At 54.8% G+C, this 27,652-nt stretch overlaps 2 protein-coding genes across 4 annotated transcripts; one reads left to right on the top strand and one right to left on the bottom strand.

Annotated features, from left to right (window-relative positions):
* Nucleotides 1-8,848: 8,848 nt before the first annotated feature.
* NCAPH (non-SMC condensin I complex subunit H) lies at nt 8,849-19,131 on the top strand. Of its 3 annotated transcripts, none has more exons than XM_061348259.1 (17): nt 8,849-9,025; nt 9,100-9,181; nt 9,478-9,570; nt 10,182-10,320; nt 11,018-11,136; nt 12,332-12,521; nt 13,642-13,733; nt 13,884-14,089; nt 14,508-14,656; nt 15,157-15,264; nt 15,767-15,885; nt 16,200-16,307; nt 17,064-17,222; nt 17,523-17,642; nt 17,882-17,967; nt 18,261-18,336; nt 18,692-19,131. In XM_061348259.1, the coding sequence occupies exons 1-17, from the start codon at nt 8,862-8,864 to the stop codon at nt 18,749-18,751; spliced, it is 2,070 nt and encodes a 689-aa protein (XP_061204243.1). In that variant the 5' UTR covers nt 8,849-8,861; the 3' UTR covers nt 18,752-19,131. The 3 variants fall into 3 exon arrangements, with proteins under 3 accessions (XP_061204243.1, XP_061204244.1, XP_061204245.1); XM_061348260.1 differs by having other exon boundaries at nt 17,888-17,967; XM_061348261.1 differs by lacking the exons at nt 17,882-17,967; nt 18,261-18,336; nt 18,692-19,131 and adding an exon at nt 17,718-17,862.
* A 716-nt stretch (nt 19,132-19,847) lies between these two features.
* LOC133209567 (serine/threonine-protein kinase 10-A-like) lies at nt 19,848-27,419 on the bottom strand. The gene is made up of 19 exons (XM_061348264.1): nt 27,197-27,419; nt 26,470-26,634; nt 25,869-25,917; nt 25,549-25,698; nt 25,402-25,474; nt 24,814-25,008; nt 24,528-24,609; nt 24,327-24,437; nt 23,762-24,220; nt 22,694-23,698; nt 22,461-22,597; nt 21,578-21,701; nt 21,225-21,407; nt 21,036-21,171; nt 20,839-20,963; nt 20,577-20,762; nt 20,383-20,460; nt 20,185-20,298; nt 19,848-20,085 (listed from the first exon to the last, which is right to left on the bottom strand). Exons 1-19 carry the CDS (start codon nt 27,341-27,343, stop codon nt 19,993-19,995), a joined length of 3,612 nt encoding a protein of 1,203 aa, XP_061204248.1. The 5' UTR covers nt 27,344-27,419; the 3' UTR covers nt 19,848-19,992.
* Between the last annotated feature and the right edge of the window lie 233 nt (nt 27,420-27,652).

Here is a 27,652-nt window from a genome sequence, read left to right on the forward strand (position 1 = left end):
CTCTAAAATGCAGAATAATAGCATCTGGAGAGAATCATTCAGCAGGTCTGCACATCTCCTCCTTGGAGTCATACAGAGAACTCCCACCATCATTAAAGGAGCTGCCTCAGCCCAATTACAATGCACTCTAAGCCAAAACCATTTCAGAAGGGAGCTCTGAAACCCACATCCCAGTTTATGGCCTTCTCTTTGCCCCCACTGGATTGATTATAAGCTTAGGTTTGCTTCCTGGCACTCAGAAATTGTTCTTCCCACCTAGCTCCCAACAGGAGCATTGGAGCGGCAAATCTCTGTCCCTATACACACCTCAAGGTCTGCTCAATTGCTCCAAAATGCACCATTTACGCCCTGTTTCATGTGTAACCACTTTTCCTCCACCAACTTAAAACAAAAAACCAGCAAAAGCCAAGCAAGAGCCTGCTTGGCCCAAAAATCAGGCAGCTTTGCAAATGTGGAAGTCAAAGCAAAGCAGCCAGTATCCATGCTGGTTGTAGTTACAACCATGACAAGCGTAATGGGATTGGTGGGAGACGCATGAAAGGGTGTTCGCCACTTATCTTTAATCATAGAATCATGGGATGGGTTGGGTTAGAAAGGACCTTAACGCTCACCCAGTTCCAATGTGTGCATCATCAGTCAGAACCATGTAAAAGGGCCCGGTTCACACCATCCTGCCCCCAAAACCTGTCTCCAGCTGAATCATAAATACAGCAGTTCTAACACAAAGTTTAGCTGTCAGATAGCCCCAGTGTTCCTATGGTATATCCACCCAAAATACAGTCTCTGCTGGCAGCTAAAATCACACTCACCAGTTAAACACAGGGTTGTGGCACCCCAGAGGAGGGACAGTGAGTCCCAAGAGCAGCTGAGGATGAGAGGCCACTCTCGGGTGTCTCTGATCTTAAACTTTCCATCCCACACAATAAAGCTCCTGCTTCTGTGCAATGTGATACGGTGAGGGCCAGGAGGGGATGAGATGGGCTCTGATGTACGGCTGGGGCTTGGTATTTGGTGTGGGGGGCAGCTAATAGGAGCTTGGTGTGAAGTTCTTCTCATAGTAGCATCTCCACAGAGAGAAAGTCCGAGCCTCCTCCACAAAACGGCCTCTCTCTGATCAGTAGCTTTGTCCAAATGGATTTTCATAAATAAATGGGTTTTTTTCTGAGACCATCTTGCAACTGGTTCATTAACCCACAGCAGAGTGGTGGCAACTGGCGGGAATGGGAGGAGAAGCAGCAAAAGGTGCCAGAAGGTGGCAAAGACAAAAGTAGGTGAAAAGAGGGGTGAAAGGGTTTGTGTGATCCGGAGTTTCAACAACAAAAAGGGTAACCCTCAAAACTGAGCCATCCACAAAGCTGGGAGCATACAGAATCATGGAAGCAAACAGGTTGGAAAAGACCTTTAAGCTCATCAAGTCCATCCATTCCCCACCACTGCCAAGGCCACCACTAACCCATGTGTGAAGGAATTGTTCCTGATCTCCATCTAAACCTCCACTGGTGCAGCTTGAGGCCGTTTCATCTTGTTCTGCCCCTTGTTCCTCGGGACTAGCCCTCTTCTGGCTCCATCCTTCTGTCAGGCAGTTGTAGAGAGGGATAAGGTCCCCCCAAGCCTTCTACATACTGAGCCCCCCAAGTCCCTCAGCCATTCCCCATCACACTTGTGCTCCAGGCCCTGCACCAGCTTCATAGAACACGAAGAATCCACTTTCCTCTGTGCATTTTGAACTCAAGTTTTTTCCTCTTTAAGCTCTAACTTTGTCATACTGCTCTAACAGGCTATTTGGTGCTATGGAAACCCCAGTTTACACACTGGTGCATAGCTGCAAGCAATTAACTATGTAATTTCCATTTTTCTGGGGATATTTTTGACTTGTGTATTAAGCAAACATTTATGCAAAGCACTGTGGAATCCATACATGTTAATTGAGTTGAACTTGTCTCTTTGCCACAGCATATAATCAGATTGATGGGTTCACTGAAGTCAGCAGAACATGCTGGGATGGCTGAGAGCAGCTAGGAAAGAGGCAATACCTCGAGGGGAGGGTTAGATGGGGATTAGGATCAATTCCTTCCCCAGAGGGTGCCCAGGGCAGGGCTGCAGTCACCATCCCTGCAAGTGTTCACACACCCTCAGTGCCATGGGTCAGTGGTGGCCTTGGCAGTGCTGGGTAACAATGGGACTTGATGAGCTTAAAGGGCTTTTCCAACCTGGTTGATTCTTCATTTGACTTCCTGAGCTCCCACTTCAGTTTCTGTGCAGATTGCAGCTGATTTTGGTTTCCCTGCCACAAACAGGGCTATTTGGTGGAGATGGTGGAGAATCACAGACCCAGCTTCACCGTGGCCTGCTGGGTGAGACAAGCAATTCCTTTTTATTAGTGAAGGAAATGAATCAAGCAGCAGCGATGCAGACATCGACCAGTTGTGGGTGTGAAGTGGGGATTAACAGTGGGTTGCAGGTTCTTGGGCCAAGGACCCACATCAAAAGGACTTCCCTTCACATCAGCAAGATGCAAAACCTGAGGAGAAGGAGCGAGTGAGAAAGATCATTAATAAATAGGCTGCTTAAGTGTGGCAATGGCTCTAATGGGCTTGATTAAAAGTCAAGTATCATTCATTTGAGCAATTTGATGTGTGTTGGAGCAGGGTCCAGGACGTCCCAGTGTGACCCATGATGTCACCACAGCATCAGGGTTTCATCCTGGAAGATAGCCCAGGCCTGAGATCCCAACCAAAACAAGCTTCCATGGGCTGTGCCACAATTAATGTCCCCACTTCTGCTTTCCCCATCCCCTTTTCCCATTGGGAAGTTGTAATTCAGGCAATTCCAAACCTCCCAACTAAAATCATTCTGGTTGCACAAGAGCAAGGTGTTAAGAAGAAACAGAAGCCCTTCCTAAAGCTGCTGTTTGGAATAGCAGCATTTCAGGCTGAGCAGAGCATTACCATGCACAGCACCTCCGAAACCATCATTCCTTTTCTTGCAAAGCAGACTGTGGCACCCAGGTTGATTAAAAAGGGGTTGGGGAGGTGAAATGACAGCAATTTTCAACAGAGAGGAAAGGAGGGTTGTTCTGAATGACTCTGCTCCCTGCAAAGGCATGAGGCCATAGCCAACAGCAAATAGTACTCATACCGAGGGACATGTAGCTGATTATTACAAGCTGTTCTCCACCCAAAAGCTTCTCTCATGTGTGGCATAATCAAACGGCTGCAAATCTGCATTTCAATGGGGGAATTTAGGAATCTGTACCCAAAAGAGGAGTGAGTCTCCTTGAGTGAGGCTTGTGGCATCTCCCACCCTTCACAGAAGAGGACACAAATAGTGTGTGGCTGTAAAGCGCTCCTGATGTCCTGCTGCCCTTCACCAAGGTAGGGTTACTCTGAACGGTGGCCTGAAAGGTGATGGATGTCAACCGTGCAGCAGCAATAACCCTCCAGGGAGCAGGGCCCCTATTAGATGGGTTTGTGTTGAGGTTTTTATCTTGCAGCCCTGCTGCTGTCAATATTACAGATTCCCGGTGTTGGACAGCAGTGGCAGATACATCCCACACTGGGATTTGATCAGCAGCACCCAAAAAAAGCCACAAAACCATCAGCAGAGGCCCACTGGGCACATCTCCAGGGACTTCTGAGTCACTCAGTGTGCCCAAGGGATGGAGAACGCAGGGGATGGACACAAAGTCCTCCAGAGCAGCTCTGGTCTGAGATGCTCTCAAGATCTGGCAACAAAATCATCCCTGAAGACTGCACCCACGCTGTGTGCAAGCAGGGGAGGGTGGTGAAGCAAAGCTGTCCTGCTCTGCAAACTGCCTTCCTTCCTGCAGCACCCACAGAGGCATCAGCACCTCTGAAAACACTGGTCCAGTTGGCAGCCGATGCAAGGACCCAAAGGCCAAAGTTCCACCAATTTCCTCTGCAACACAGGGAATTGCTCTCCTGGATTCAGGTCCTGTGTGTGCACCAGTCCCACTCTCCCCTATGCAGAGATGTGGGAGCTCAGCTCTGCTCCAAGACCCTCACTCACAAGCACCACCATAGTTTGAACTGATCATTTCAACCTGCTCAAGCCCTACATTACAAAGTGAATTGAACTGAATGAACACATCACCAACCCAGCCAGTCCATCCAGCACCTCCACCAGTCAGGAATGATTGCTGATGGAATCCTCCTGGGTTGCATCCGGAGCAGCCTGTAGCCCATTTGTCTTCCCTTTGCTTGAGAAGGGAAAGCTGCCAAGAACAACACGAGACGCTGCGTGGGCACAACCAGACCAAAGCTGGGGAGAGGCTCAACGAGATTTACAGCTCATCACATCTCTCATCTGCTCTCCAGCCCCAAGTCTCATCTTGATTGCTCCGCCTGGACCTCGAGGACTCGTCCTCAGCTGGGAGTGCTGTGACCCCGCTGCTGCTGATGTACTCATCGCTGCGCTTCAGGAGGTGATCTTGTGTTTGAGTTTGCAGCCATCACCGTGTCTGTGAAACCCTGGATTTTACAGCACGAGGGTGGTAAAACACAAGAGATCAAAGGATCCAGATCATCACCAATGAGCCAGGCACCTGCAAAGGGGGAAGTCAGTGGGGCCACTCAGAGCTCTGAGACCCTGCAGGATGGTCCTTTGCACACTGGGCTCCTCCAGAGGCTCCCCACTCAGAGCCACACTCAGGGGGGGATATCTAAGCTCTGTTAGTACAACCTGTGTTACAGCCTCTTCAGACACAGCACTGAGGGTATATAAGGAGCAGGCCATCCTAATGATACCTAAGAGAAACCACACCATTCACTTCTGGGGTTTCAACCTTTCCCTCCTGCCCTGAGGTATAAGCACAACTATGAGCAGCTCTGCAGCAATAAGAAGCCAGGCTGAAAGCAGACAGCATGTCCTGGGAGGGAAAAAGCAGATGGAAAGGCTGACCCCAGGGTGTCACATTGAAAACCAAACCCCAGCCCCTTCCTAAAGCAGCTGAGCAGGTATTAAATTGCCTTTTATTATTGAGATGAGCTACAGTTGTCTGCATAAGAATAGCACCAGTGGGTTAATAAATGCTCCTGTCTGCTCCAGCATATGGAAATCATCAGGTATCTTTAGTTGTCAGGCCACTTGCAGAGGGGTGCAGCAAGAGGAGACCCCACTTGTGTGGCAGCAACAGTCACAGGGACCCCAATCATTCAGGGACAGGCCCTGAACCCATATGGAAACCAAACCCCCAGCAGCCACCAAGCCCAGGTCTGGTGCTTACAGAGGGCAGAGGTCTCAGTAACCCCAGAAGGGTGCAAGTTCCACACTCCCCAGCTCTATTTTGAGCCTTGCAGCCAGGGAAGATCCCTGTTGCCAAGCTTCCTGTGTTATGGATCCGGAATGGGCAGCACATCCCACAGTGGGGACCTGTCAAGCAGCTCAGCAGCCCCATCACTGTGATGGACACGGTTTCAAGGCTGTCACAGCAGCTGAGGAATGCTCACACAGGAATGCTTCCATGCTTCCCCTCTTCCTACTCTTCTCCTAAGCCTCCCACCTTCCTCCAGCACTTGCCTGCAGCTGGGAGACATTCCCCATGTTCTGTGTGACCCCAAAGCTTCCCACAGCCCGCAATGGGGCAGGCTTCCACTCCTAAGCCATTCTTCCCAACTCCCAAAGCAAACCTTATTCACTCCATGAGCAGGAGAATCCCAATGCACCTCCATGGGGATTTTCACCCCGTGACAGGTCTGAGCTGTTCATCCAGCTTCCCAAAGTCCTGCTAGGGATTTATTAGCCGAAGAGCTGATCGAAGAGGGAGCAGCATCTCTAAATGTTCATGTCACCAAGTGATGCATTCCCTTAATACAGAGCATGAACATTCCTGTCCTCACCAGCATTGCTAATGGCTGGGAACAATCAAACGATGCTATTGCCACGACAGGGATAATTTATTTGGACATTTAAAGCCTTCCCAGTTCCTTCAGGCCCTTCCCTTCAGGTGTGTAGCTGGAGATAGCCATTTGTTCACAACATTAAAAGCTTCACTAGGAGGCTTCTAGAAAGGCACATCATGAAACAAAGTGGGGTTTGCAAGGGAAGGGCTCAGACCCCTTTGCTCAGACCCGGAGTTACCAGGGCCATAAAAAAGCCCTATAGAATAAGTGCCCTGGGTGTCCCAAGGGCACTCGAGCCGTGCTTAGGAGCAGATGCCGGTCTCCACAGGTTTATCCTTTGGCCATTTCTGGGTGGTTGGAGTCAGGGCAGGGGCTGGCTCAGCGGGGAACAGCTCTTATTTCCCTAACTCCGAAGAAAGGTAGAGATCGAACCACATCTTCTCCTCCTGCCCCATCCAGTGGTTCAGACTGGAAGAGCACTTTGCACTTGGGAAGAATTCAGGCATCCAACTGCAGCAGCATCGCAGTACCTAAATCCATCATGAAGGAACAGGGCAGCTGCTGTTTCACTCCCCAGCACTGGGAATGCTGGCCTTGTAGGGCTGGAAAAGCTTCTCTACTGGCTGGTGGCACTGAAGAAGCTGCTCTTCCCATCAACTATAGGGTCATGATCACAGAAGCACTGAGTAATATGGGTTGGAAGGGACTTTGAGAGGTCATCTCCCTTTCATGCAGCCATGCTTCAGGCCAGACCACTCCCCATGCTAAGGCAAGGAGCGTGTCCCCTCTGCCTGCAGCCAGGCACTGTGCTGGCATCATGGAATCAATGAGGGTGGAAAAGAGCTTTAAGATCAGGTCCAACCCATACCCCAGCCCTGCCAAGGCCACCACTGCCCCATGGCACTGAGGGGGTGTGAGCACTTGCAGGGACCCTGCCCTGGGCAGCCTGTTCCAATGCCTGAGCACCCTCTGGGGCAGGAATTGTTCCTCAGCTCCATCTAAACCTGCCCTGGTGCAGCTTGAGGCCGGTTCCTCTTGTCCCATCCCTTGTTCCTTGGGAGCAGAGCCCAGCCCCTCCTGGCTCCATCCTCCTGTCAGGAATCTGTCACACCAGGCACAGCTCCGCTGGGACAAGGAAGCCTGAGGAGCCCAGCAAACCCTTCCTGCAGGGAAACCAAAGCAATGCAGACAATGCCTCTCGTGCTGAGCAAGGGAGATGTGAAAAGCCGATGTGGAAGGGGGGAGCTTCTGATCCTCATGGGGTCCTGCACACAAACGCAGGCTGCCTTGGTCAAGCCAAGCGATCAGGTTTAGGAAGCTCTGCTGGCTCCTCCCCAGTCACTGCACCAAGGCAGGAGCTGCTCCCGCTCCCACTGAGCACCAGGGCCGGGCGGGGAGGGAGGATGCAATGTGGGGCGGGAGGATGCAATGCGGAGCAGGAGGATGCAAAGTGGGGCAGGGAGATGCAATGTGGGGCAGGAGGATTCAATGCGGGGCAGGAGGATGCAATGTGGGGCAGGAGGATGCAATGCGGGGCAGGAGGATGCAAGGTGGGGCAGGAGGATTCAATGCAGGGCAGGAGGATGCAGTGCGGGGATGCAGGATGCAATGTGGGGCAGGAGGATGCAGTGTGGGGCAGGAGGACGTAGTGCAGGGAGGGAGGATGCAATGTGGGGCAGGAGAATGCAGTGCGGGGCAGGAGGATGCAATGCGGGGCAGGAGGATGCAATGCGGGGCAGGAGGATTCATTGCGGGGCAGGAGGATGCAATGCGGGGCAGGAGGATGCAATGCGGCGGATGCAATGCGGGGCGGATTATTGCGGGGCAGGAGGTGCAATGTGGGGCAGGAGGATGCAATGCGGGGCAGGAGGATGCAATGCGGGGCAGGAGGATGCAATGCGGGGCAGGAGGATGCAATGCGGGCAGGAGGATGCAATGCGGGGCAGGAGATCATTCGGGCAGGAGGATGCAATGCGGGGCAGGAGGATGCAATGCGGGGCAGGGGGATGCAATGTGGGGAGGGAGGATGCAATGTGGGCGGGATGCAAGGTGGGGCAGGAGGATTCAATGCGGGGCAGGGGGATGCAATGCGGGGAGGGAGGATGCAATGCGGGACAGGAGGATGCAATGTGGGGCAGGAGGATGCAATGCGGGGCAGGAGGATGCAATGCGGGGCAGGGGGATGCAATGTGGGGAGGGAGGATGCAATGTGGGGCAGGAGGATTCAATGCGGGGCAGGAGGATGCAATGCGGGGCAGGAGGATGCAATGCGGGGCAGGAGGATGCAATGCGGGGCAGGAGGATGCAATGCGGGGCAGGAGGATGCAGTGTGGGGCAGGAGGATGCAATGCGGGGAGGGAGGATGCAGTGCGGGGCAGGAGGATGCAATGCGGGGCAGGAGGATGCAGTGCGGGGAGGGAGGATGCAATGCGGGGAGGGAGGATGCAGTGCGGGGAGGCAGGATGGAGGCTCCATCACACCCCACACAGGGCCAGGCTGCCCAGACCGCGGCTGTACAGCCTGAATACCCCCTCGGTGCACCCAGAAACCCGCAGAGCTCAGGGGAGAGGGCTTCGGGGCACACTGAGGGTGTGCAGGACACCGGCAGCGGATCGGACCCCGCATCCCTGCACAGGGGAAGCGGCCGTGGCCTAACCGAGACCCTGGCCGGAGCCGGAGCCGGAGCCGGAGCCGGAGCCGGAGCCGGAGCCGGAGCCGGAGCCGGAGCCGGAGCCGGAGCCGGAGCCTCACGTAGGCCCTGGCCCCGCCGCAGCCGTTAAGCCCTGCGCCCTGCGCGCGCACCGATTCAAACCCGGAGGGGCGGGGCGAAGCGCCGCGCGTTGTGATTGGCAGGCGGGCAGGCAGCCGCGCTCTGATTGGCTAGTGAGGGGAGGAGTAGGCGGGGCTATCGGTGGCAGCCCCTCCACCCCCCCCCCCCTCAGGGCCTGAAGTGAAGCGAGGCAACGTGGTCTGTCCCTGTCCCTGTCCCACCGGGAGAGGATGAGCACCGCGGCCCTGCGGTCCTTCGGCACCCCCGGCACCCCCGTGCTGGCCGAGTGCCCCCGGAACGATGATGAACGGGAGAGGCGGCAGCGCCGGCGCTCCAAAGCCACCGACCTCCACCTCAGCGGCACTGACTCGCCGCGGGTCCTCGCCTCACCCAGGTACGGGCCCGGGCAGGGGCTGTGAAGGGGGGTCCGTGAAGGAGGAGGGTCCCTAACAGCCGAGTCTCCCTTAGGCAGCCGCAGGCAGGCCCGCAGTGGACCCACAGTCAGATCGCGGATCACTACAGCACCTGCATCAAGCTCTCCACCGAGAACGTGAGTCGGGGTTCCCGGTCCAGCCCCTCTCGCACCCCCGCTGGCAGCGGTCATGAGGCCGCTTGGGAGGGGGTTTAAACTCCTTGAGCCTTGGCTGTGTGGTTATTCTCCATCCCAGCCCTCAGAGCCACGTCCCTGAGCCAAACAGCAGGCTTCTGCTGCTGCCTCCCCAGCAGTAACGAAGCAGGATGTGGAAATGGCCATACCCTGCTGTAAATACCCCATGGGATGAGGGATCAGACACTTTTGACGCATCATTTGCCAGGGGATCAGCTGTGAGCTGTGCTTTGTTTCAGAAAATCAACACGAAGAATGTCTTTGGCTTACACCTGATAGACTACATGACAGAGATCCTGAAACAGAAGGACTCTGAAAAGACCAACTTCAAGGTGAGAGGAATCACTGCCTGGTCATGGAGGTGCTTTGTTTGCAACTGGCACTTAGCATAAGGTTTAGTCAATAACAGACCTCAATGCCAAGGTAACTGAGCTGGGTACTAAAAGATACCTTTTAGACACAGCAGAAACTTATAGTGTGGAATCCTTTTGTACCACAGAAATGAAAGGCTTTCAGTGATGGTCCTTTAAAAGGAGAGCTCATTTAAAAGTAAGGCTTGTGAAGCTTCTGAGATAAATAGTGGGTGATAACAAGGAGTAGCAAAACAAGGCTGGAAAGGAAAGGAAGGTAATGTGGTTAATTCCCAGTGTAATTTTCATCCAGGATGGATCAGAATTAGAATTTGCTGGGACAAGGACTTCCTCACTATAATAGTTGACTGATGCTGGGGGGAAACTGGATTCTTGGGTGAATGAACAAATGGCAGTGGCCTTGAGGAACCCCTGAGCTAGCTCTGTTGTTGGTGAAATTGAGGAAGGGATGGCAGAGTGCACAGGTTTTTGCTTCTACTACAGAGCATCCAGAAGTTCAGGTCTACAGAGTCACATCTAGAGGAGACTTTTTCCTCCATAACTATAACCCAGCTCTTTGTCCCTCCCGTCAGGTAGCAGCGGGCACAATAGATGCCAGTGGCAAGATTTACTCCGTGCGTGTGGATACGATTCATGTGGATGCATACAAAGTGCTTGGAGGCTTGAACAAGGACACAGCACCCAAAAACCCTGTAGACAGCGCAGGAGAAGGTGTGCCTTGCACTCTTTTCTGTTTAGCTGTTTCTTTTCCACCTGCACAGAGGGGAAATGGTGGTGTACTTCCATAGCACATGTGAATTTGGAAACACTTTGTACATCCCTTGAGTAGGGAGGGTTGAGGCGAGACCCTGAATTTGTCACTCAATCCTGTATTCAACCATTGGGCCCATCAGATCTGAATGTAAACCAAAAGTGGCCTAATCTATGTAAGAATGAACTGCCTCTTTGCTTTGAAACAAAACCCATGCTGTGAAGATAAAATAGTCCATAAAAAGAAACACAGCATCCAACCAATGAATCATAGAATACTTCAGGTTGGAAAGGACCTTAAGATCATCCAGTTCTAAACCCCTGCCATGAGCAGGGACATCTCACACTAGACTGTGTCACCCAAGGCTCTGTTCAACCTGCCTTTGAACACTGCCAGGAATGGAGCATTCACAGCTTCTCTGGGCAACCCATTCCAGTGCCTCACCACCCTTACAGGGAAGAACTTCTTCCTCATATCTAACCTGAACTTCCCCTGTTTAAGTTGAAACGTTGATGGATTCTGCTGGTAGATACCAGGTGACTTCATGCCCACTGGGTTTTGTGTGTTTGTCTTGCGAACTGAAGTGAAAGGCTGTGCTATCCCTCCATAGGGTATTTTAGTGAGTGTTCTGAGTGTAGCTTGTTCTTTTCATTTTAGAAGACAGTCGATCTCCTGAAGTTGTCAAGAGAGTTCAGACAAAGAAAAAGCACTCATTTAAAACCATCGAGACGAACCTGAACAACATCAATGTGTCAGAGGGTAGTCGCAGATGTGAGGTGGGTGGAGGGAGGCTGCTGCAGCAGCCGTGTTATGGGGAGGAAAGGAGGTGTCCCCTCATCTTTCTCATTTCTTAGCATGCATTCCTCTCTTGGGATCTGACATTCACATGTATATCTATGAATCCTGCTCTTAGAGCAAAGGTGTGTCTGGTCATGGGTGTTCCTCCTGTGTGAGGAAGCTGGGGGAACTCTCCCCTTGCTGAAGAACATGGGATCACAGAATCAACCAGGTTGGAAAAGCCCTTTAAGCTCATCAAGTCCAACTGTTCCCCAGCACTGCCAAGGCCACCACCACCCCATGGCACTGAGGGCCTTGTCTCCATGGTGTGTGAGCACTTGCAGGGACGGTGACTGCAGCCCTGCCCTGGGCAGCCTGTTCCAATGCCTGAGCACCCTCTGGGGAAGGAATTGCTCCTCAGCTCCATCTAAACCTCCCCTGGTGCAGCTTGAGGCCATTTCCTCTTGTCCCATCCCTTTTTTCTTGGGACCAGAGACCAGCCCCTGACATGCATGGGTCATTCTCCCTTCAGCTCTGTGTTTCAAAGTCTCCTTGTCCTGGGTTCAGCTGTAACAGCTGTTTTTTCTCCTCCTTAGCAGCTGATGCAGTGCTATGTTTTTGACCTTAAGCCTGAGAACAGCACTGATAACACACGGATGGTTTTAGTTGTTGCTAAGTAATGCTGACTCTGATCAAGGACTTCTCAGCCTCATGCTCTGGCAGTGAGGAGGGGCATGGGAAGCTGGGAGGAAGCAGAGACAGGACACCTGACCCAAAGTAGCCAAAGAGGTATTCCATACCACAGCACGTCATGCCCAGTATAGAAACTGGGGGGAGTCACCCAGGAGGCCCAGATTGCTGCTTGGGACAGGCTGGGTATCGGTCAGCAGGTGGTGAGCAGTTGTGTTCTCTCCCCTTGTTATTCCCCTCATCATTATTGTTATTACTGGTGGTAGCAGTAGTGCTTTGTGTTATACCTTAGTTACTGGACTGTTCTCTTAGCCCGTGGGGTTTACATTCTTTCCATTCTCCTTCCCATCCCTCTGGGAGCCAGGAGGGAGAAGAGGAGTGAGCAAGCGGCTGCATGGTTCTGAGTTACCAGCTGGGCTTAAACCATGACACTCCTGCAAAAACATGCTTCACCCCTTCCATCTACTCCATTCCCTCATTCTCTGCTTCATTCCATACCTGTAGATTGATCCCATGTTCCAGAAAACAGCAGCATCATTCGATGAGTGCAGCACAGCTGGAGTTTTCCTCACTGGGCTGCATACCCAGGACTGCCACTGTGAGCTGCTCTTCGACTCAGAGATCATCCCTCTCCCTTCCTCAGAGACTCTCACACTCCCAAACACCAACCCTGTGAAAGTGATGGATTTAAAGCGTGAGTGCTGGTAACCACTAAGAAAAGGGGCCCATCCAGACCTTTACATCCTTTTTATCTCCCAAGTGTGCTCATTTTACTCTCAGCCAGCTTGGCTCATGCTTTTGTTCACAGCTTAGCCACTCTATGGCACCACTGCTAGTGAAACTGCTGGATAACGGGACTTTGGTAGATGTTAGATCACTACAGATCTAAAGCAGATCTGTCATGTAACATGTATAGGCGGCCTGAGCTGTGCTGCAGTTGAGATTACTGTATTACAGGCTAAGTACTTACCTTATAGAATCCTATAACGGTTTGGGCTGGAAGGGACCTTAAAGCTCACCCAGCTCCAACCCCTGCTATGGGCAGGGACCCCTTCCACTGGAGCAGCTTGCTCCAAGCCCCTGTGTCCAACCTGGCCTTGAGCACTGCCAGGGATGGGGCAGCCACAGCTTCTCTGGGCACCCTGTGCCAGCGCCTCAGCACCCTCACAGGGAAGAGCTTCTGCCTCAGAGCTCAGCTCAGTCTCCCCTCGGGCAGGTTCAAGCCATTCCCCTTGGCCTGTCCCTACAGGCCCTTGTCCCAAGCCCCTCTCCAGGTTTCCTGCAGCCTCTTTAGGCACTGGAGCTGCTCTAAGGTCTCCCCTTCAGGAGCCTTCTCTTCTCCAGGCTGCCCCAGCCCAGCTCTCTCAGCCTGGCTCCAGAGCAGAGCTGCTCCAGCCCTCGCAGCATCTCCATGGCTTCCTCTGGCCTCACTCCAACAGCTCCAGGTCCCTCTTGTGCTGCTGCCCCAGAGCTGAACGCAGAACTGCACGGGGGGTCTCACCAGAGCAGAGCAGAGGGGGAGAATCTCCTCCATGACCTGCTGGCCACAGTGTTTGAGCCTGTACATAACTACCAAACCCCACTGCTCTGATAAGATTCCCAGTGCTGTGCCCACCCTGGAGTTAGGGTAGCAGTTGAACTCTCTGCTGAGAAATGAGCCAGCTGCTTTTGCAGCGAGCCCTGCACTGCCCTGCGTGCAGGAAGAGCTGCCTGCATATGTGGCTTTAAGAATGATTGGATGCCTGGTACTTGTTTTAGCTGCTGGTTTCTTCATCCTGTGTTTGATCTCTCGCCCTTACTCTCCTTGTCTCTAGCCCTTCTAGCACAGTGCACTGAAAAACGCCCCATCTGCTCTTCACTGGCTGGTTTCCAGTTTACAAAGTGGGATGCTGAATCCAATGATGAGGTATGTTTGTTAGCTCTGGGCTGGGTGGGATACCTGAGTTGTATCCACGCTCCCCTCCAAAGTGATCACTGAGATACATGGAGCAGTGGGGTGTTGTGCTGCGGGACCACTGCTACCCTGTGTTTTCCTGAGCACCTTCTTCTCCTGCAGTCAGTGTCAGCCCTGTTGGATAAATTCAAGAAGAGTGACCAAGTGTTTGATATCAACGCAGAGGTGGACAGCGATGTGGAAGACTGTGCTCCCATCCTGCCAGGTGATGACTTCAATTCTGACTCCCCCAGGAATACAACAATAGACAAAATTGGGGAATTCAGAGAAAACATCAGCTCCTTTGGAACAGTCTCCCTGGGGACTGGGTAAGTAGTCACTGAGAATCTATGGCTTTGCTTTGAGAGGGAGTGACAACTGCTGGCATCTCTCTGGGGGATCTTTCATTCCCATGTACACATTTCCCATCTGGCTGCAGCTGCTTTCTGTGCAAGCTTTGGGTACCTCCAGAATTACATTACAGTAATATCTCTGCTCTCTAAGAGGACCTTTTTGTGTGGTCACGTTTGACCGCTTGTCTGCTCCCTCTGCTCCCCAGTTTCCAGCCTGCCCTTTGCCAAATCCACCTCTGTTTCTGCAGCAGCCTCCTGAGCTCCATAGTTTAGCATCCCATGCAGGGGGAGCAAACAATATCCTTACAGAGCTGATGTGGATATTGACTGGACACTCAGGCCCTATGTGTGCCAAAGGAATGATTTCACTCAGCAGCATGTGTGCTCTTCCCAGAACTGGCACAGCTTCTTTTGGAACGGGAGACGTCAGGACCATGTGCCATTATGTTTCCATGAAACCAGGGGAATATTCCTACTTCAGTCCCCGGACTCTGTCGATGTGGGCTGGCCCAGAGCACTGGCGCTTCAAACCTCGGCACAAGCGTATGTATGTAGAGACAGCAGCCCGTGTGCTGCCAGGTCCTGCTTCCCTTTAGGCAGCATCTGACTCATAAAGCAGGGACGGTGGAGAAGGGGACAAGCCTGCCTGGCTCTTTTCTAGCCAGCTGGGAAGCAGGACTGAGTTCAGACACCACAAAGGCTCTCAGCCACATGCTGATCCTTCTAAAGTGTTCTCTAGTGTTTGAATGATGATGCTCAAAGTTGAGAGGGTGTCTCACCGCAGCAACAGGAGGTAACAGTACTAATACAGCTCCTGCTGTTATTTCCCACCTCCTGCATAAAGTCTGAAGATAAAATTACACTTTCTGCTTCTATAAAAAGACACTGATCCCTTGAAAACGTGAAGCTGAGAACACCACTTGTTGCTTTCCCACAACAAAGAGGAAAGGTGACCTTTGTGGAGCAGATGCTCAAGTTAGGAGTGAGCTTGTGGTTCTTACTCTGTCACAAAGCACTGACCATTTGCTTCCTTTCTGCTGCAGAGGCTGAGTCTGAAAAAGAGACCAGGAAAAGGAATGCAAGGAAAGCATTTGAAATAGACTTTGATGAAGACATTGACTTTGAGGCGCATTTCCGTAAGACCAAGGCACGTGCTGAGTTCCTGCCTCTTTCTGCTCTCTCTTTTATTATGTCAGTGTGGCTGCCAACCATCACCTGCAAATGGCCCCTGTGAAACTGGCTCTGTAACCTTAGAGTCTTCTGACTCCAGGTCACCTTACAAGCTGAGGGGTTTACCCGCCTGACGGTGGAGAATCAGGCTGGATTGCTCCTGGCTTATACCCCAACCATTAAAAAGATGCCATGGATCCAGCTCCATGTCCCAGTGTGCTGTACAGAAACCTTTAGGTGCACCAGCTAGACCAGTGTGAACTCCTCCTTGCACACGTCTTTAGAACTTGCACCCTTTCAGACTGAGATATGAATTATTTAGCTTAAATAAGCAAGCTTTGAATAGGATGAGTCAGAGTTAGACACGGTGTGGTTTAGTCTGCTTCTTCCCTAACACAAAGACCTGTGTTCAAAGCACTTACTGTGTGTTTGTGACTGGTGGATAGCTCGTGGGCAATGGCATTTATTATCTCCCCCAGGCAGCTATAACTCTAGCCAAATCCATTCTGGAAAGCCAGAATGTGAAGAGCACCACGCTTCCCGCAGCCTTCCACTATGACCCTAACGCCATTCTCCAGCTGTACCTCAAACCAGCTTTTAAGGTAAGAGACTTCTCTAAAAGCCTGTTTGCAATGATTCCATGCACAAAACTACTCTCCACCAAATGCTTGAAGTGCTTTGGGATGCTCTTCAGGGCTGGAGAAGAGCCACCCTGTCTCTCACTGAACTCACACACGCTTGTGGGTGCTGGAGTGGCTCTGCTTATCTGGGGACTTGCTATAGAGGGCTGGTGTGCAAGGAGGAGGAAGAGCCAACAGGCTGGGAAAAGGGGAGGTGATGAAGAAAGAAGGTGCAGGTATTGCTTGGGCAATATATGGAGTTTTTCCTTTGCTGACCCCTGCTCTCGTCCTGGAAGTCCTCCAGGATGCCTCAGCCTGAAAGCTCCTTGGATCATGACGAGGACATCGGCGAGTACGACTACAACAACCCCAATGACACCTCCAACTTCTGCCCTGCGGTGCAGGTAACTGGAACAAGAAGCTTTCTTTCTGATGCCTGTATTTGATGTGTGATGGGAAGAAGCTGTACTCAGAATGAATTCCTAGTGGAGTTGCAGGAATCTCTGTGCACACCCATGTACCCTCACCAACCACATGAACTAAACTCTCTGGCCTTGGTGTTTGCCAGTCAGTTTGCTGCAGAAACTCCATTCCAGTGCCCTAAAGCAGGAGCAAATGCCATTGATCACCTCCAGAATCATTACACAGTGAGGTTTGCTCCCAACTGGTTTGAGCTACCACTGAAAGAGAGGCACTGGAATAGGTTGTCCAGGGAGGTTGTGAATGCTTCATCCCTGTCAGTGCTCAAGGCCAGGTTGGATGAGGCCTTGGGTAATATGGTTTAGAGCAAGGTGTCCCTGCCCATGGCAGGGGGATTGGAACTTGATGATCTTAAGGTCCTTTCCAACCCTAACTATTCTATGATTTCCTCTCAAGCTTCAGCTTTTGGCCAGGCCAGTGCTGCCTCCTGAGTGCATTTGTGACAAGTCCCAGCTGGTCCCACACTTGCAGGAAAACCCCTTCATCTCTGCTGATCTCCCTCGTGTTTGGCCTTAGCCCAGCCTAAACTCTGTGGGGAGAATGAATAATAACATTTTCCATGGGGAAGGTGGGCAGGTATCACCACCAACCTGAGAGGGTGGTGTTATCTCAGTGCAGGACACATCTTGGCTCCTCAGAGATGTCTCTTTGTGGCCTCACCGCTCTTTCTTCTTCATCAGTGTGCTGACAGCGATGATGATAATGACCCAGTTCAGTTCATGGGCCTGACAGGGGACTTCAACCTTACTGCCCACCCTGAGGTTCCAGAAGCTGAGCTCAACAGGCTTGTCGATATCACAACATATGGAGAGCTGAACCTCATTGCTGAGCCCCAGAAGGTAAAGATTTGTGTTGTCACTGAGTGAATTGCTCACTGGGGAGATCTGGAGCAAAGCTTCTCGCCACCTTGGGTGGTTGGAGGTCCTGAGACAGCAGTTTCCCTGGTTTGCTGCTAGTGGATGCTTTTTACCCAGATGAACCCTTGTGTAAGAGGAGGGAATTAATCAAAGGTGTAGCAGTAAGAGAACATTCAGTGTTGTTCCCAAGGAGAACCATGGGATTGTTCCTGTGGTCCTGATAGAGGACAGTGCTCCTGCTTCTGCTCAGGTGTTCTCAATTCACCCTGTACTTCTCCTCAGATCAACAGGATAGCGATTCAGTACGCAAAGACAGCCAAGAAAATGGACATGAAGACATTGAAGAAGAGCATGTGGAACCTCTTGACTGATGGAAGGGGGAAAGAAACAGCAGCAGCAGAGGTGAGTGAAGGAGGCACCAGATCCCTGAATAGCCCTGATGGCAAGAGAATGCCCTGTAGAGCTTAACTCCTGCAGAGACAGTCCTGGGCAGGTTGAGCAGCAGTTCCTTTCTAGCAGTCTTGCTCCTATGGGATGGCCAGGAAGGAGAGACAGTGTGTAACTGGGAGCGGTTTCTCTCTGAACATAAGGTGAATACTAGCAAGCAAAGTCTGTCTCAGCAGTGTCTTTTTGCTAAACAGATGAAGGATGCAGAGAAAGAGGAGGATGCCTCAACGATAGCAGAAGAGAAGGTCTTCAGCAGCATCACAAAGGACCTGTTTCACAGGTAGAGGCCCTAAGAAAGTCTGGGCTTAAGATCAGGGGTAGACTTCAGCTGAGCTCAGGCAAACACCAACCCCTCTGTGTCTGTTACAACCTACCTGAACCCTGGGGCTGCCTGGGGGAGCTCTTGGCTTGTATTCACCTGGGGGAATTGTTGTTAGTGGGAGGGGAAAGGTAGAGAAAAACCAGATCACTGGGGAGGAGCTGATCTCTGGTGACCTGGTCCTTGCAGGCACGCTCCATCCATCGGGTTGTGGTAGGCTCTGGCCATCCTAACCTTCTCCTTCTCTTCTGTAGGCTGCCTTCTAGGATGGCTGAAAACCTGTCTGTCCCCTTAGCCTTCGCCTGCCTCTTGCACCTAGCAAATGAGAAGGTAAGTGCAGTGTGGACACAGGATATGTAGGAGAGCCATTTTCTTGCTACATCAGGACTTCTCCATTCCCAGTTTCATGCTGATAGTGAGCATATATCAGGCTGATACCCGTGGTTAAGCACTTGTAGCACTTCCAGCCTAATTCCTTGTCCTTGGATCTGGCAGCGGAGGGGAACACGTTGTGAGCATCAATAGCATTTCAGTCCCCAACAGCCGATGGGAAGCCTCAGCCTTGTGTGTGCTGATGGGGACAGAAGGGACTGGGGTTGCTCTGAACCTTCATCATGTGGGTGTTTGCCAGAATTTGGGGAAGAGTTTGGTTTTGTTGAACTTGGCTTTTCTTTTCTGTTCCCAGAATCTGAAGCTGGAGGGCACAGAGGACCTGTCTGAAGTCTTGGTGAAAAAAGACAACTGAGCCCTGTGTGCTCAGCTCCTCAGCTGGCTGGTGCTCTCTGGACTCTCTTGGTAGGCTTTTCTCCTCCAGCACTGTTGCTGTGAAACCCCACTGGTCTCTGCACCTCCAGAAGGGTTTAAATCAAGGATGTCCAACCTAAACTTAGGACCCATACAGAGGGATGGGTACAGCTCTGCTGTCTTCAATCCATCAGTTCTTTCCTGGGTCTGGGTAGTGAAGTTCCTCCATCTCACTGTGAACCAAAAGGCTCCTCTGTGTCACTCGATGTACATGGACCGTTACCAGGTCTCCAGTTCCTCCTGTTCCTGTCATCCTGTTCATCCCAGAAAACTATTTACTTTTTATACTGAGCTTAAAGGTAATAAATAAATTGCTACAGACTTTGCAGATGGGCCTTTCAGGTGGGGAAGGAGGAATCTCCAAACCAGGGGAGAGGTTAAAACAATGGAGTGCTGGGGAGCAGTAGGAGTCAGGGAGCATCACCAGCCAGGACCCAACAACATGAGCAGCACCAACCTGGAGATGGGGGCCAGCTGAGATCACCCCACAAGCTCCTGGTGCTGAAGCAGGTCTGAGATCAAGCAGACAAGCAAGCCTTGAAGTTGGGTCTGAGGCAATGCACAGCTTAGGCAGGGATTGAAGCCCTGGAGCTGAGCTTTGATGGAGCTCCTGGGCCATGATGTGGCTGGGCCACTCATGAGGCTGGTCAAAGCCATTAGGGCTTATTAGTGCCCTTGGGGCCCTCACGAGGCGGGTGGAGAAGGGCTCAGTGCAGATGCTGCCAGTTGTGCATCTGAGGTATCCCAGGGCCTGAGGCTGAGGATGGGACCACCAGGCTGGAAAAGAGCTTTGGAGATCATCAACCATCCCTTGAGAGCTGGCCCATGAAGGGCAAGTTTTGGGGCACAGAACACGCTGATGGGACACAAGATGAGAGGTTTTAAGTAAAATAGTCACAAACAGGGACTTTTGTTAAGGAAGGATGTATTTCCTGGAGCTCAGCTGAGGGGAGATCCACAGGGGAAGTATCCACAGCTCCCACACCAGGGAGCTTCTGGGGTGATTGTGGTGGCATCACCTTCACACCCCAGCCCCTCCAGCACAGCAAGGGTGGGCTTGGCCCAACCAGCTCCTGATCCATACCACATCCTGCCCAGCATCCCAGGGCTACTGTTCCCCACGTTGCCTTGGAGATCCTTAAGGCCCATGTCCCCGAAGAGCCATGGGACCTGCCTGCAGTGTCAGGAGGGGAGGTGGGAGCACTGAGTGGTCCCGATGCTGCTGGGAGCACTGTGCAGCTCCAGCAGCGCGTTCTGCAGCTCCTCCTCCAGCACCTGGAGAAGACAAGCAGCGCTGCCATGGCCCGTTCCCATCACAGCCCTGCACTGGGAGCATCCCATGGAGGAGATGCTTCATGCTGCAGGAGCATTCACCTCCATGCGGGCCGCCAGCCACTGCCTCCATGCGCTGAGCTCCATGGCGTGCTCCTGGTCCAGCTGCCCCAGCTGCCTCTGCTCCTGCTCGGCCAGGAGATGCATCTTCTCACTCTGGGAGAGGGACGGTCAGGAAGGTCCTCAAGGAAAGGTGGTGAGGGGGTAAGAAACCCCCAGGGTGAACTTTCCCCTGTGTACCTGCATCTGCTCCAGCTCTGCCAGGTTCTCAGCCTGCTGCTGCTGTAGCTGCTGCCACCTCTCCTCCTGCTGTGCGAACTGAGGTAGGGGACAGCCCACATCACCCCACATCCCCTAAAACCCATCACTTGGAGCCTTTTGGGCTGCTCCCCCATACTTCAGGGAGCCTCGTTGGCTCCAGAAGGTCCTTATACCTGCATGGCCCTCTTGCTCTGCTTGCCCCCAGCAGCCTCCTGCATCTTCAGGTTGTCCTTGAAGAGGGCCAGGAGGGTTTTGGTGGTGCAGCGCTGGCTTTTGAGCAGCTGAGCCTGCTCCTGCGCCTGCTGGCTCCTCAGCGCCTCCAGCAGGAGCTGGTGGAAGCGGCTCATCCTCTCCATCTCCTGGGAAAGGGGTCGGACAATGAGCCAGGAGAGGGATGGGGACCCCATGGGGTTGATGGAGCAGCTCCCACCTCACCTTCTCGTGGCGCTTGCGGAGCTGCAGCCTCTGCACCGCGTGCTGCTCCTTCACCTGCTGCCTGAAGAGCTGGTACTTCTCCTGCAGGTGCCCTTGCTCCATGCTCCACACCACCGACTCGCGGGCTGATGGGTGAGACCACGGCACCATCACCACCACCAGGAACCCCCCATCCTCCTCCTCCCCATCCAACCCACCTCTCCTGAGGCTGTGAATCCGGGTGCTGTACTCCCAGTCAATGGACATCATCTTCTTCTTGTGCTCCTGGACCACCCTCTGCAAGGCTTCATTGAGCTCCTCCTGCTGCTGCTCATGGGGGGAGCAATGGAAGGACTTGGCCCCAGCACCCAGGGGAGCCAGCCCCCCATGCTCTGGGTGCCACAGACCCTCACCTCTCTCCCATCACCCTTCAGCTCCTGCATCCTCCTCCCACAGCCCTTCTGGAGGGACTTGAGGTGTTTGGCCTCATCATGCAGCTTCACCCTGTACTTGAGCTCCTGGTGCTCCTTCAGCTGCCGGTGACGCCGCTCCAAGCTCTCCACCTCCCGGTCATAGAACCCCTTCTTGCTCTATAACCATGTGCAGATACAGTCAACGGGGCTGCAGGGACCACAAGAAGCAACCAACCCCCCCCAGACCTTAGCATCTCCCACAGCAGGACCCCAGCACACATCCATTCCTGACCACATCATGGCACAAGGGATGATGATGATGATGATGATGGTGATGGACCCGTTACCATCATCTCCTGCTCGATGTGGCGGAACATCTGCTCCCGTTGGTGGTGGAACTTGTGCTCCAGCCGGCTCTGAGCTCGCTGCTCCTCCTTCTGCAGCACCCGCAGCTCACGGAGCTCCTGGCGCCTGAAGGTGTGGGGCGAGATGGGGCTGAGGGTGGCCCCGAAGGCACCTCTCTATCTCCCATGCAGGGAGCAGCTCAACGCTGATGAACAGCATGGAGAAGGACTATCTCCAACAAGAATGAAGATGGGATGCCCATTGCATACATGGGGGCCATACTCATAAGTTGCCTCTCCATAGAATGGTTTGGGTGGGGAAGGACCTTGGGACCATGCAGTTCCAACCCACTGCCATGGGCAGGGGCACCTCACACTAGACCATGTCCAACCTGGCATCTCCCCATTCAACCTCTCCTCCTCTCCTTGGCTGACACAAGGTCTTATGGGAGAAGATCTTCCTCTCTTCTTTCCTTAAGGTGCTGCTGGACACAGCAGATGTGGGGCTGGACACAGCAGATGTGGGGCTGGACACAGCAGATGTGGGGCTGGACACAGCAGATGTGGGGCTGGACACAGCAGATGTGGGGCTGGACACAGCAGATGTGGGGCTGGACACAGCAGATGTGGGGCTGGGCAATGCTTTTCCTCCTCATGGGTCCCTACTTCCCTAAGGACATAGGGAAGGGCTTGCTCATGGTCTCCTGCTGGAGTAGACCCCGACTATGGAGCCAGATGGGTTTCCAGGCCTGGAGATGGAGCCCTTGTGCTCTGCATGGAGCCCCTCAGACCCATCTCCTGCCCCCCTTCCCCTTGGCCCCTGGTCCTCCTTGGGCAGGAACGGGTGGAAGATGCCTGCTGGCCCCTCCACTCCCACATCACTCACCGAGCACAGCGCATCATCCCATCCCGCATCCCGGCCTTGCCCATGGCTCCGGTGGTCACTGCGCTGACGTCCTCCCCATCCACCCCAAACCTGGGGGGTTCCTTGACCGTCCCTTGGAGCGAGGCAGGTTCCTGCATCTGGGAGCAATGGTTCTGAGCTCAGACAACCCAAAACCACCCTGGGGGCCCATGCCAAGGGGGTCACCTTCCCATGGCCCCCAGCAAGGTTCTCACCTCCTGGGCTTCTCCAGTCAAAGGGAAAGGCTCCGGTGCTGCAGGGAGGATGCTTGGACCTTGCCCATCTGCAGGGTGCTCCTCTCCATGCCTTGCTGTGAGGGATGGATCCACTTCCCACACTGCCTGTGCCTGGGAAGAGACCTGGCCCAGGGCAGCGTTGAACCTCACACCTTTTATGGCCTTTGGATGTCCACCAAAGGCCTCCTGGGGCTCTGGTGCTGCTCCCTGAGCCTCCAAACCACCCATCTCCTCTCTAGGTCCATCCTTCGATGGCTCTTCAGGAGCTGGAGCAATTTGCATCCCGTCTTCTCCAAGCTCTCCATCATTTTCCTCCTCTTCTTTCCAGTCATTCCCAACTCCTGCCTCGTCCCTGGGGCTGTTTCCCACTTTCTCTTCTGTTTCTTCTTCATCAGGGATCCCCATGGAGGAGGAATTCTGGGTCTCTTCCCTTGCAGGTCCCTGCCCTGCACACGCTGCAGAGGTTGGCTCCAGTTCTTCTTCTTCCAGCATCCCTTCCCCAGCTCTGGCCTCTGCATCTCCCTCCGCTTTATGGTCTCCAACCAAAGACCCTTGGACAAGGTCTTCTTCCACCCCAGGCTGAGCATTGCCGGTGGCTTCCTCCTCCTGCTCACCCGGGTCCATGGGCTCAGCGCTGGGCTTCAGGTCTTGCAGTGACCGAGTAACCCGGTGCTGATGCTCTGCCAGCACCACAGAGCTCTGGGGTTTGCTCCTCATGCTCCACAGGTCCAGGGCTGCCATCATCTGCCCCACGGCCGAGGCTCTGCACCAGTGCCCATCCATGGGTGCAGGCAGGGCCAGAGAGGGGTCTCTGCTTGATTCCTCTGCTGCATTGCTCTTGGGGATGGAAGCGGGGCTTGGGTGGACTTCAAGCCACCCCTCCATGGGCATTGTGGCCACTGATGATGTGTCAGCACATTGGGTTTCCTCCTGGGGCACTGCCTTGGGTCCAACCGGCCCTGCCTTGGGTCCATCTGGCTCTGCCTTGGGTCCATCTGGCTCTGCCTTGGGTCCAACCGGCCCTGCCTTGGGTCCAACCGGCCCGGCCTCCAGCTCTTGCAGCCCCACAAGGTCTCCTGCCCGCTGTGGTGCTGAGGGGATCTCAGCCACGCTGCAGTGGGTCCCCAGAGGGCCGATCTCATTGTGACCCCCTGGAGCTTCTCCTCCTGCATCTGCTGGGGCTGACGTCCCTTGAGGAGCATCCATCGGCGTCACCTCCATCCCACCCTGCTCTGCCCCATGCTGGTCCCTAGGTGCTTCCTGGGACCTCACCCCTCCAAAGCAGGACCTGCGCCGCATCAGCTGCAGGAGCTCCGAAGGTCTCTTGGGGAGCCTCATGGAGAGCCTGGCCTGGGGTGAGGATCTTCTCTTCTGCTTCAGGACATCCGATGCTCCCCTGGTGCTGGGCTCCGCCACCATCGGGGCACCAGAGGAGATGCTCAGCCCCTCACTGACTCTCCCCATCGCATCCAATGGTGCTGGGGGGCAGGAGGGGTCTTCATGCTCCTGCCCCCCACGCTGTGGGGTGGACAATGGGGGAAGAGATGAGGCCCAGTGAGCTCATGGGAAGGGTTGGGGGGATCCCGCACCCAGCCAGGCTCTACCCACGCACCGAGAGGACCGGACCTTCCTCCTCATCCTCTTCAGCAGCAGCAGCAGCCCTGGCCTTGGCCACCAGCTCCTGGAGCGGCCGCTTGCCCGAGGTGCCCATCACAAAGGGGTGCTGGGTGAGAGGAAGGGAGGTGGCTGGGACCAGCACCAGGGATGGGTGCCCCCCACCCTGGGCACCCAGCGATGGGTGCTACCCACCCACCTGCAGGAGCTGGGATGCTGACCAGCGCTCCTCAGGGCTCTTCTGCAGGGATCTCCTCAGGAAGTCCTTGAAGTCTTCAGACCTGTGGGGTGGTCCCCGTCACCCCTCTGTGGGCCCTATGGGCTTTGGGGTGATGCCCACCAGCATCACCCCCTATGGGCAAAGGTGGTGCCTGTGGTACCCTAGGGGCTGGGCTTGGAGGAGTCGCAGCCGAGCATCACCTATGGGCCAAGAGCCCACCTCAGACATCTCCCATTGTCACCCATGTTGGGTGCTGGGAACTCACCACCTCTTGGGGTGCCTCAAGGTGGGTGGCTGGGACTTGGTGATCTTCAGCAGCACCCGGAGGGGGTTCAGCTCGTGGTAGGGGGGCTCCATCTCGGCCATCTCGATCAGGGTGATGCCCAGTGACCAGATGTCAGCCTTGCAGCTGTAGGGGTTCTCCTTGGACACCTCACACTGCACCACCTCCGGGGCCATCCTGGGCAGGGGACAGAGGGGAACGTGGCCAACCTGCCCTGGGCTGCTGTCTGCTCCTGGGACCAAACCCAGGTGACAGCCCCACTGAGAGGAGCTGAGATCCAACCCCAGCTCTGCCAATGCTACCCCAGGAGGCCTCGAACCCACCAAGTGTCCTCCCCATTCACAGCCTCACGCTACTGGGAAGCCCACCCCGAAGCCATCATTAGTTGGAAGAGGAACAACCCACTCTTGGCAGTGCTGGGGAATGGTTGGACTTGATGACCTTGAAGGGGTTTTCCACCCCCATTGATTCCATGCTTCCAATCCAACTCCTTGAGATGCTTCTGGTGTTGTGAGCATCCCCTGGGCTCCCTCATCCCAGCATCCCTGTGCGTCCCCCCCCCACACTTACCAGTATGGGGTGCCGATGAAGGACACGCGCCGCTGGCCAGAGCTGGAGTTCTTGGCCGAGACCCCAAAATCAGCTGCAGAGCAGGAAGCAGCGGTTGGAGATGACCCCTGGAGCATCCCTGTGCCCCATGGGACCCCCGGCACTCACCCAGCTTGATGTCCCCATCGAGGGTGAGCAGGACGTTGCCAGCCTTGATGTCCCTGTGGATGATGCTGCAGCCGTGCAGGTACTGCAGTGCCAGCAGGAGCTGCCTGCAGGCGCCTCTGATCTGCTCCTCGCTCAGCCCCTGCTCCAGCCCTGCCATCAGCACCAGTGAACCCCAGGGTACCCAATGGAAGGCGCATCCCAACCCATCCTCCCTGCTGGGGATGCTGCGCAACGCCAGGAATCGCTTCCACACCATGGAATTTGGCCATCCCATCCCAAATCCCACCATGGCCAACCATTAAAAAGGGGGGGGGGGTTACCCAAAATCGCTGCATCCACGGCCCCTCCTGGACAAAACTCCACCAGGATCTGCAAGGAGAAGTTCCCCACCACTCTCTGTAAATGTGCTCCTCCAGACAGACTCCACCACCCCTGAGATGCTGAAGCCCATGCCCTGATGGTGGGGACCTTGGTCCATGCTCTGATGGTGGGACCTTGGTCCATGCCCTGATGGTGGGACCCTGGTCCATGCCCCGGTGGGGGGACCTTGGTCCATGTCCCGGTGGGGGGACCTTGGTCCATGTCCCGGTGGGGGGACCTTGGTCCATGTCCCGGTGGGGGGACCTTGGTCCATGCCCCGATGGTGGGACCCTGGTCCATGCCCCGATGGTGGGACCCTGCTCCGTGCCCTGCTGGTGGGACCCTGCTCCGTGCCCTGCTGGTGGGACCCTGCTCCGTGCCCCGATGGTGGGACCCTGGTCCATGCCCCGATGGTGGGACCTTGGTCCATGTCCCGGTGGTGGGACCCTGCTCCGTGCCCCGGTGGTGGGACCCTGCTCCGTGCCCCGGTGGTGGGACCCTGCTCCGTGCCCCGGTGGTGGGACCCTGCTCCGTGCCCTTGATGGTGGGACCAACACTCACCCAGAGCCGCCCGTCCCAATAGAGCGCATCCAGCAGCTTGGTGATGTTGGGGTGGTCGCAGCAGGCCAAGATCTCAATCTCCACCACGTGGTCCTCCAGCTCCTCCTCACTCGGGGCATCAATGACCTTAGCGGCTGCCAGGGCCCCCGTCACCCTGTTCTGTGCCTGGGGAGGGGAGGTTTGATGTGGGTACCAAAGCAGCGGCCCCATGGTTTATGGTGAGGGGGAAGCTTGGACCCATCACATCCCACCCCTGGTGCTTGGTGCCACCAAGGCAAACGCCAGGACCCCGCTGTCACCAGGGATGGGATGCAGAGGGATGTGTGGTCACCCCAAGGGTGATGTGGCTGTGCCGCCCTGCATGTCCCAGAGCATGGAGCATCCCCCTTGTGTGGATGCTGTATGGACCCTTCACCAGAGTGATAGGGCAAGGGGTGATGGGTTCCAACTGAAACAGGGGAGGTTCAGGTTGGATTTAAGTTGATCCCAGTGAGGCTGGGGCAGGCCCCACAGGAGCGGACCCATCACTGAACCCCCGGTGCCGGAAGATGTTGGGTTTCCTGCCACGCTCAGGCTCCTCGCTGTGGTTTTGGGTTAGAACCTCCCATCTCAGCCCCTCACCCAACCCAGAGCTGTCCCCGTGCCAAGGGACAGGGATGGGGACCAGCGATGATGCGCATGGACCCTGCCACAGGGCCCCGGTGGGGTCTCGGGGGGGTTCTCCTACCTTAAAGACCTTGCCGAAGGCGCCATCCCCCAGCTCCCCCAGCAGCAGCCAGGTCTCCTCGGGGTCCGCGTCCCTCCTGATGCGCTCGTGCTGCTTCGGGGGCTTCTTCTTCTCCCCAGAGCCAAAGAGCCTGCGGAGGAAAGCCATGGGGGCACCTCCATGCGGAGAACGGGGTCCTGGGGCCGGAGCTGCAGCACCAGCACCCTCAGAGCATCACAGCAGCATCACTCCTCCTCCTCCCTCTGCAGCAGGAAGGGGCTGCCCCGGCCCGCACAGGAGGTGCCATGAGACCGAGGTGCCAAAAGGAGACATTGATGCTCCATCACATCCCACCCTTGTGCTCACCCCCTGCATCCCACCAAAGGGGTCTATGGGGGTCCCCAGCATCCTTCTGTGGGTGCACGGTCCTTTATGGCCCTGGATGCGCCAGATCCCAAGCAGCAACCAGGATTTCAT

The sequence above is a fragment of the Neopsephotus bourkii genome, unplaced genomic scaffold, assembly GCF_033783945.1.
Source record: "Neopsephotus bourkii isolate Nb327-2 ecotype Australia unplaced genomic scaffold, CSIRO-AGI_Nbou_v1 NB_346, whole genome shotgun sequence".
Classification (NCBI taxonomy): Eukaryota; Metazoa; Chordata; class Aves; order Psittaciformes; family Psittacidae; genus Neopsephotus; species Neopsephotus bourkii.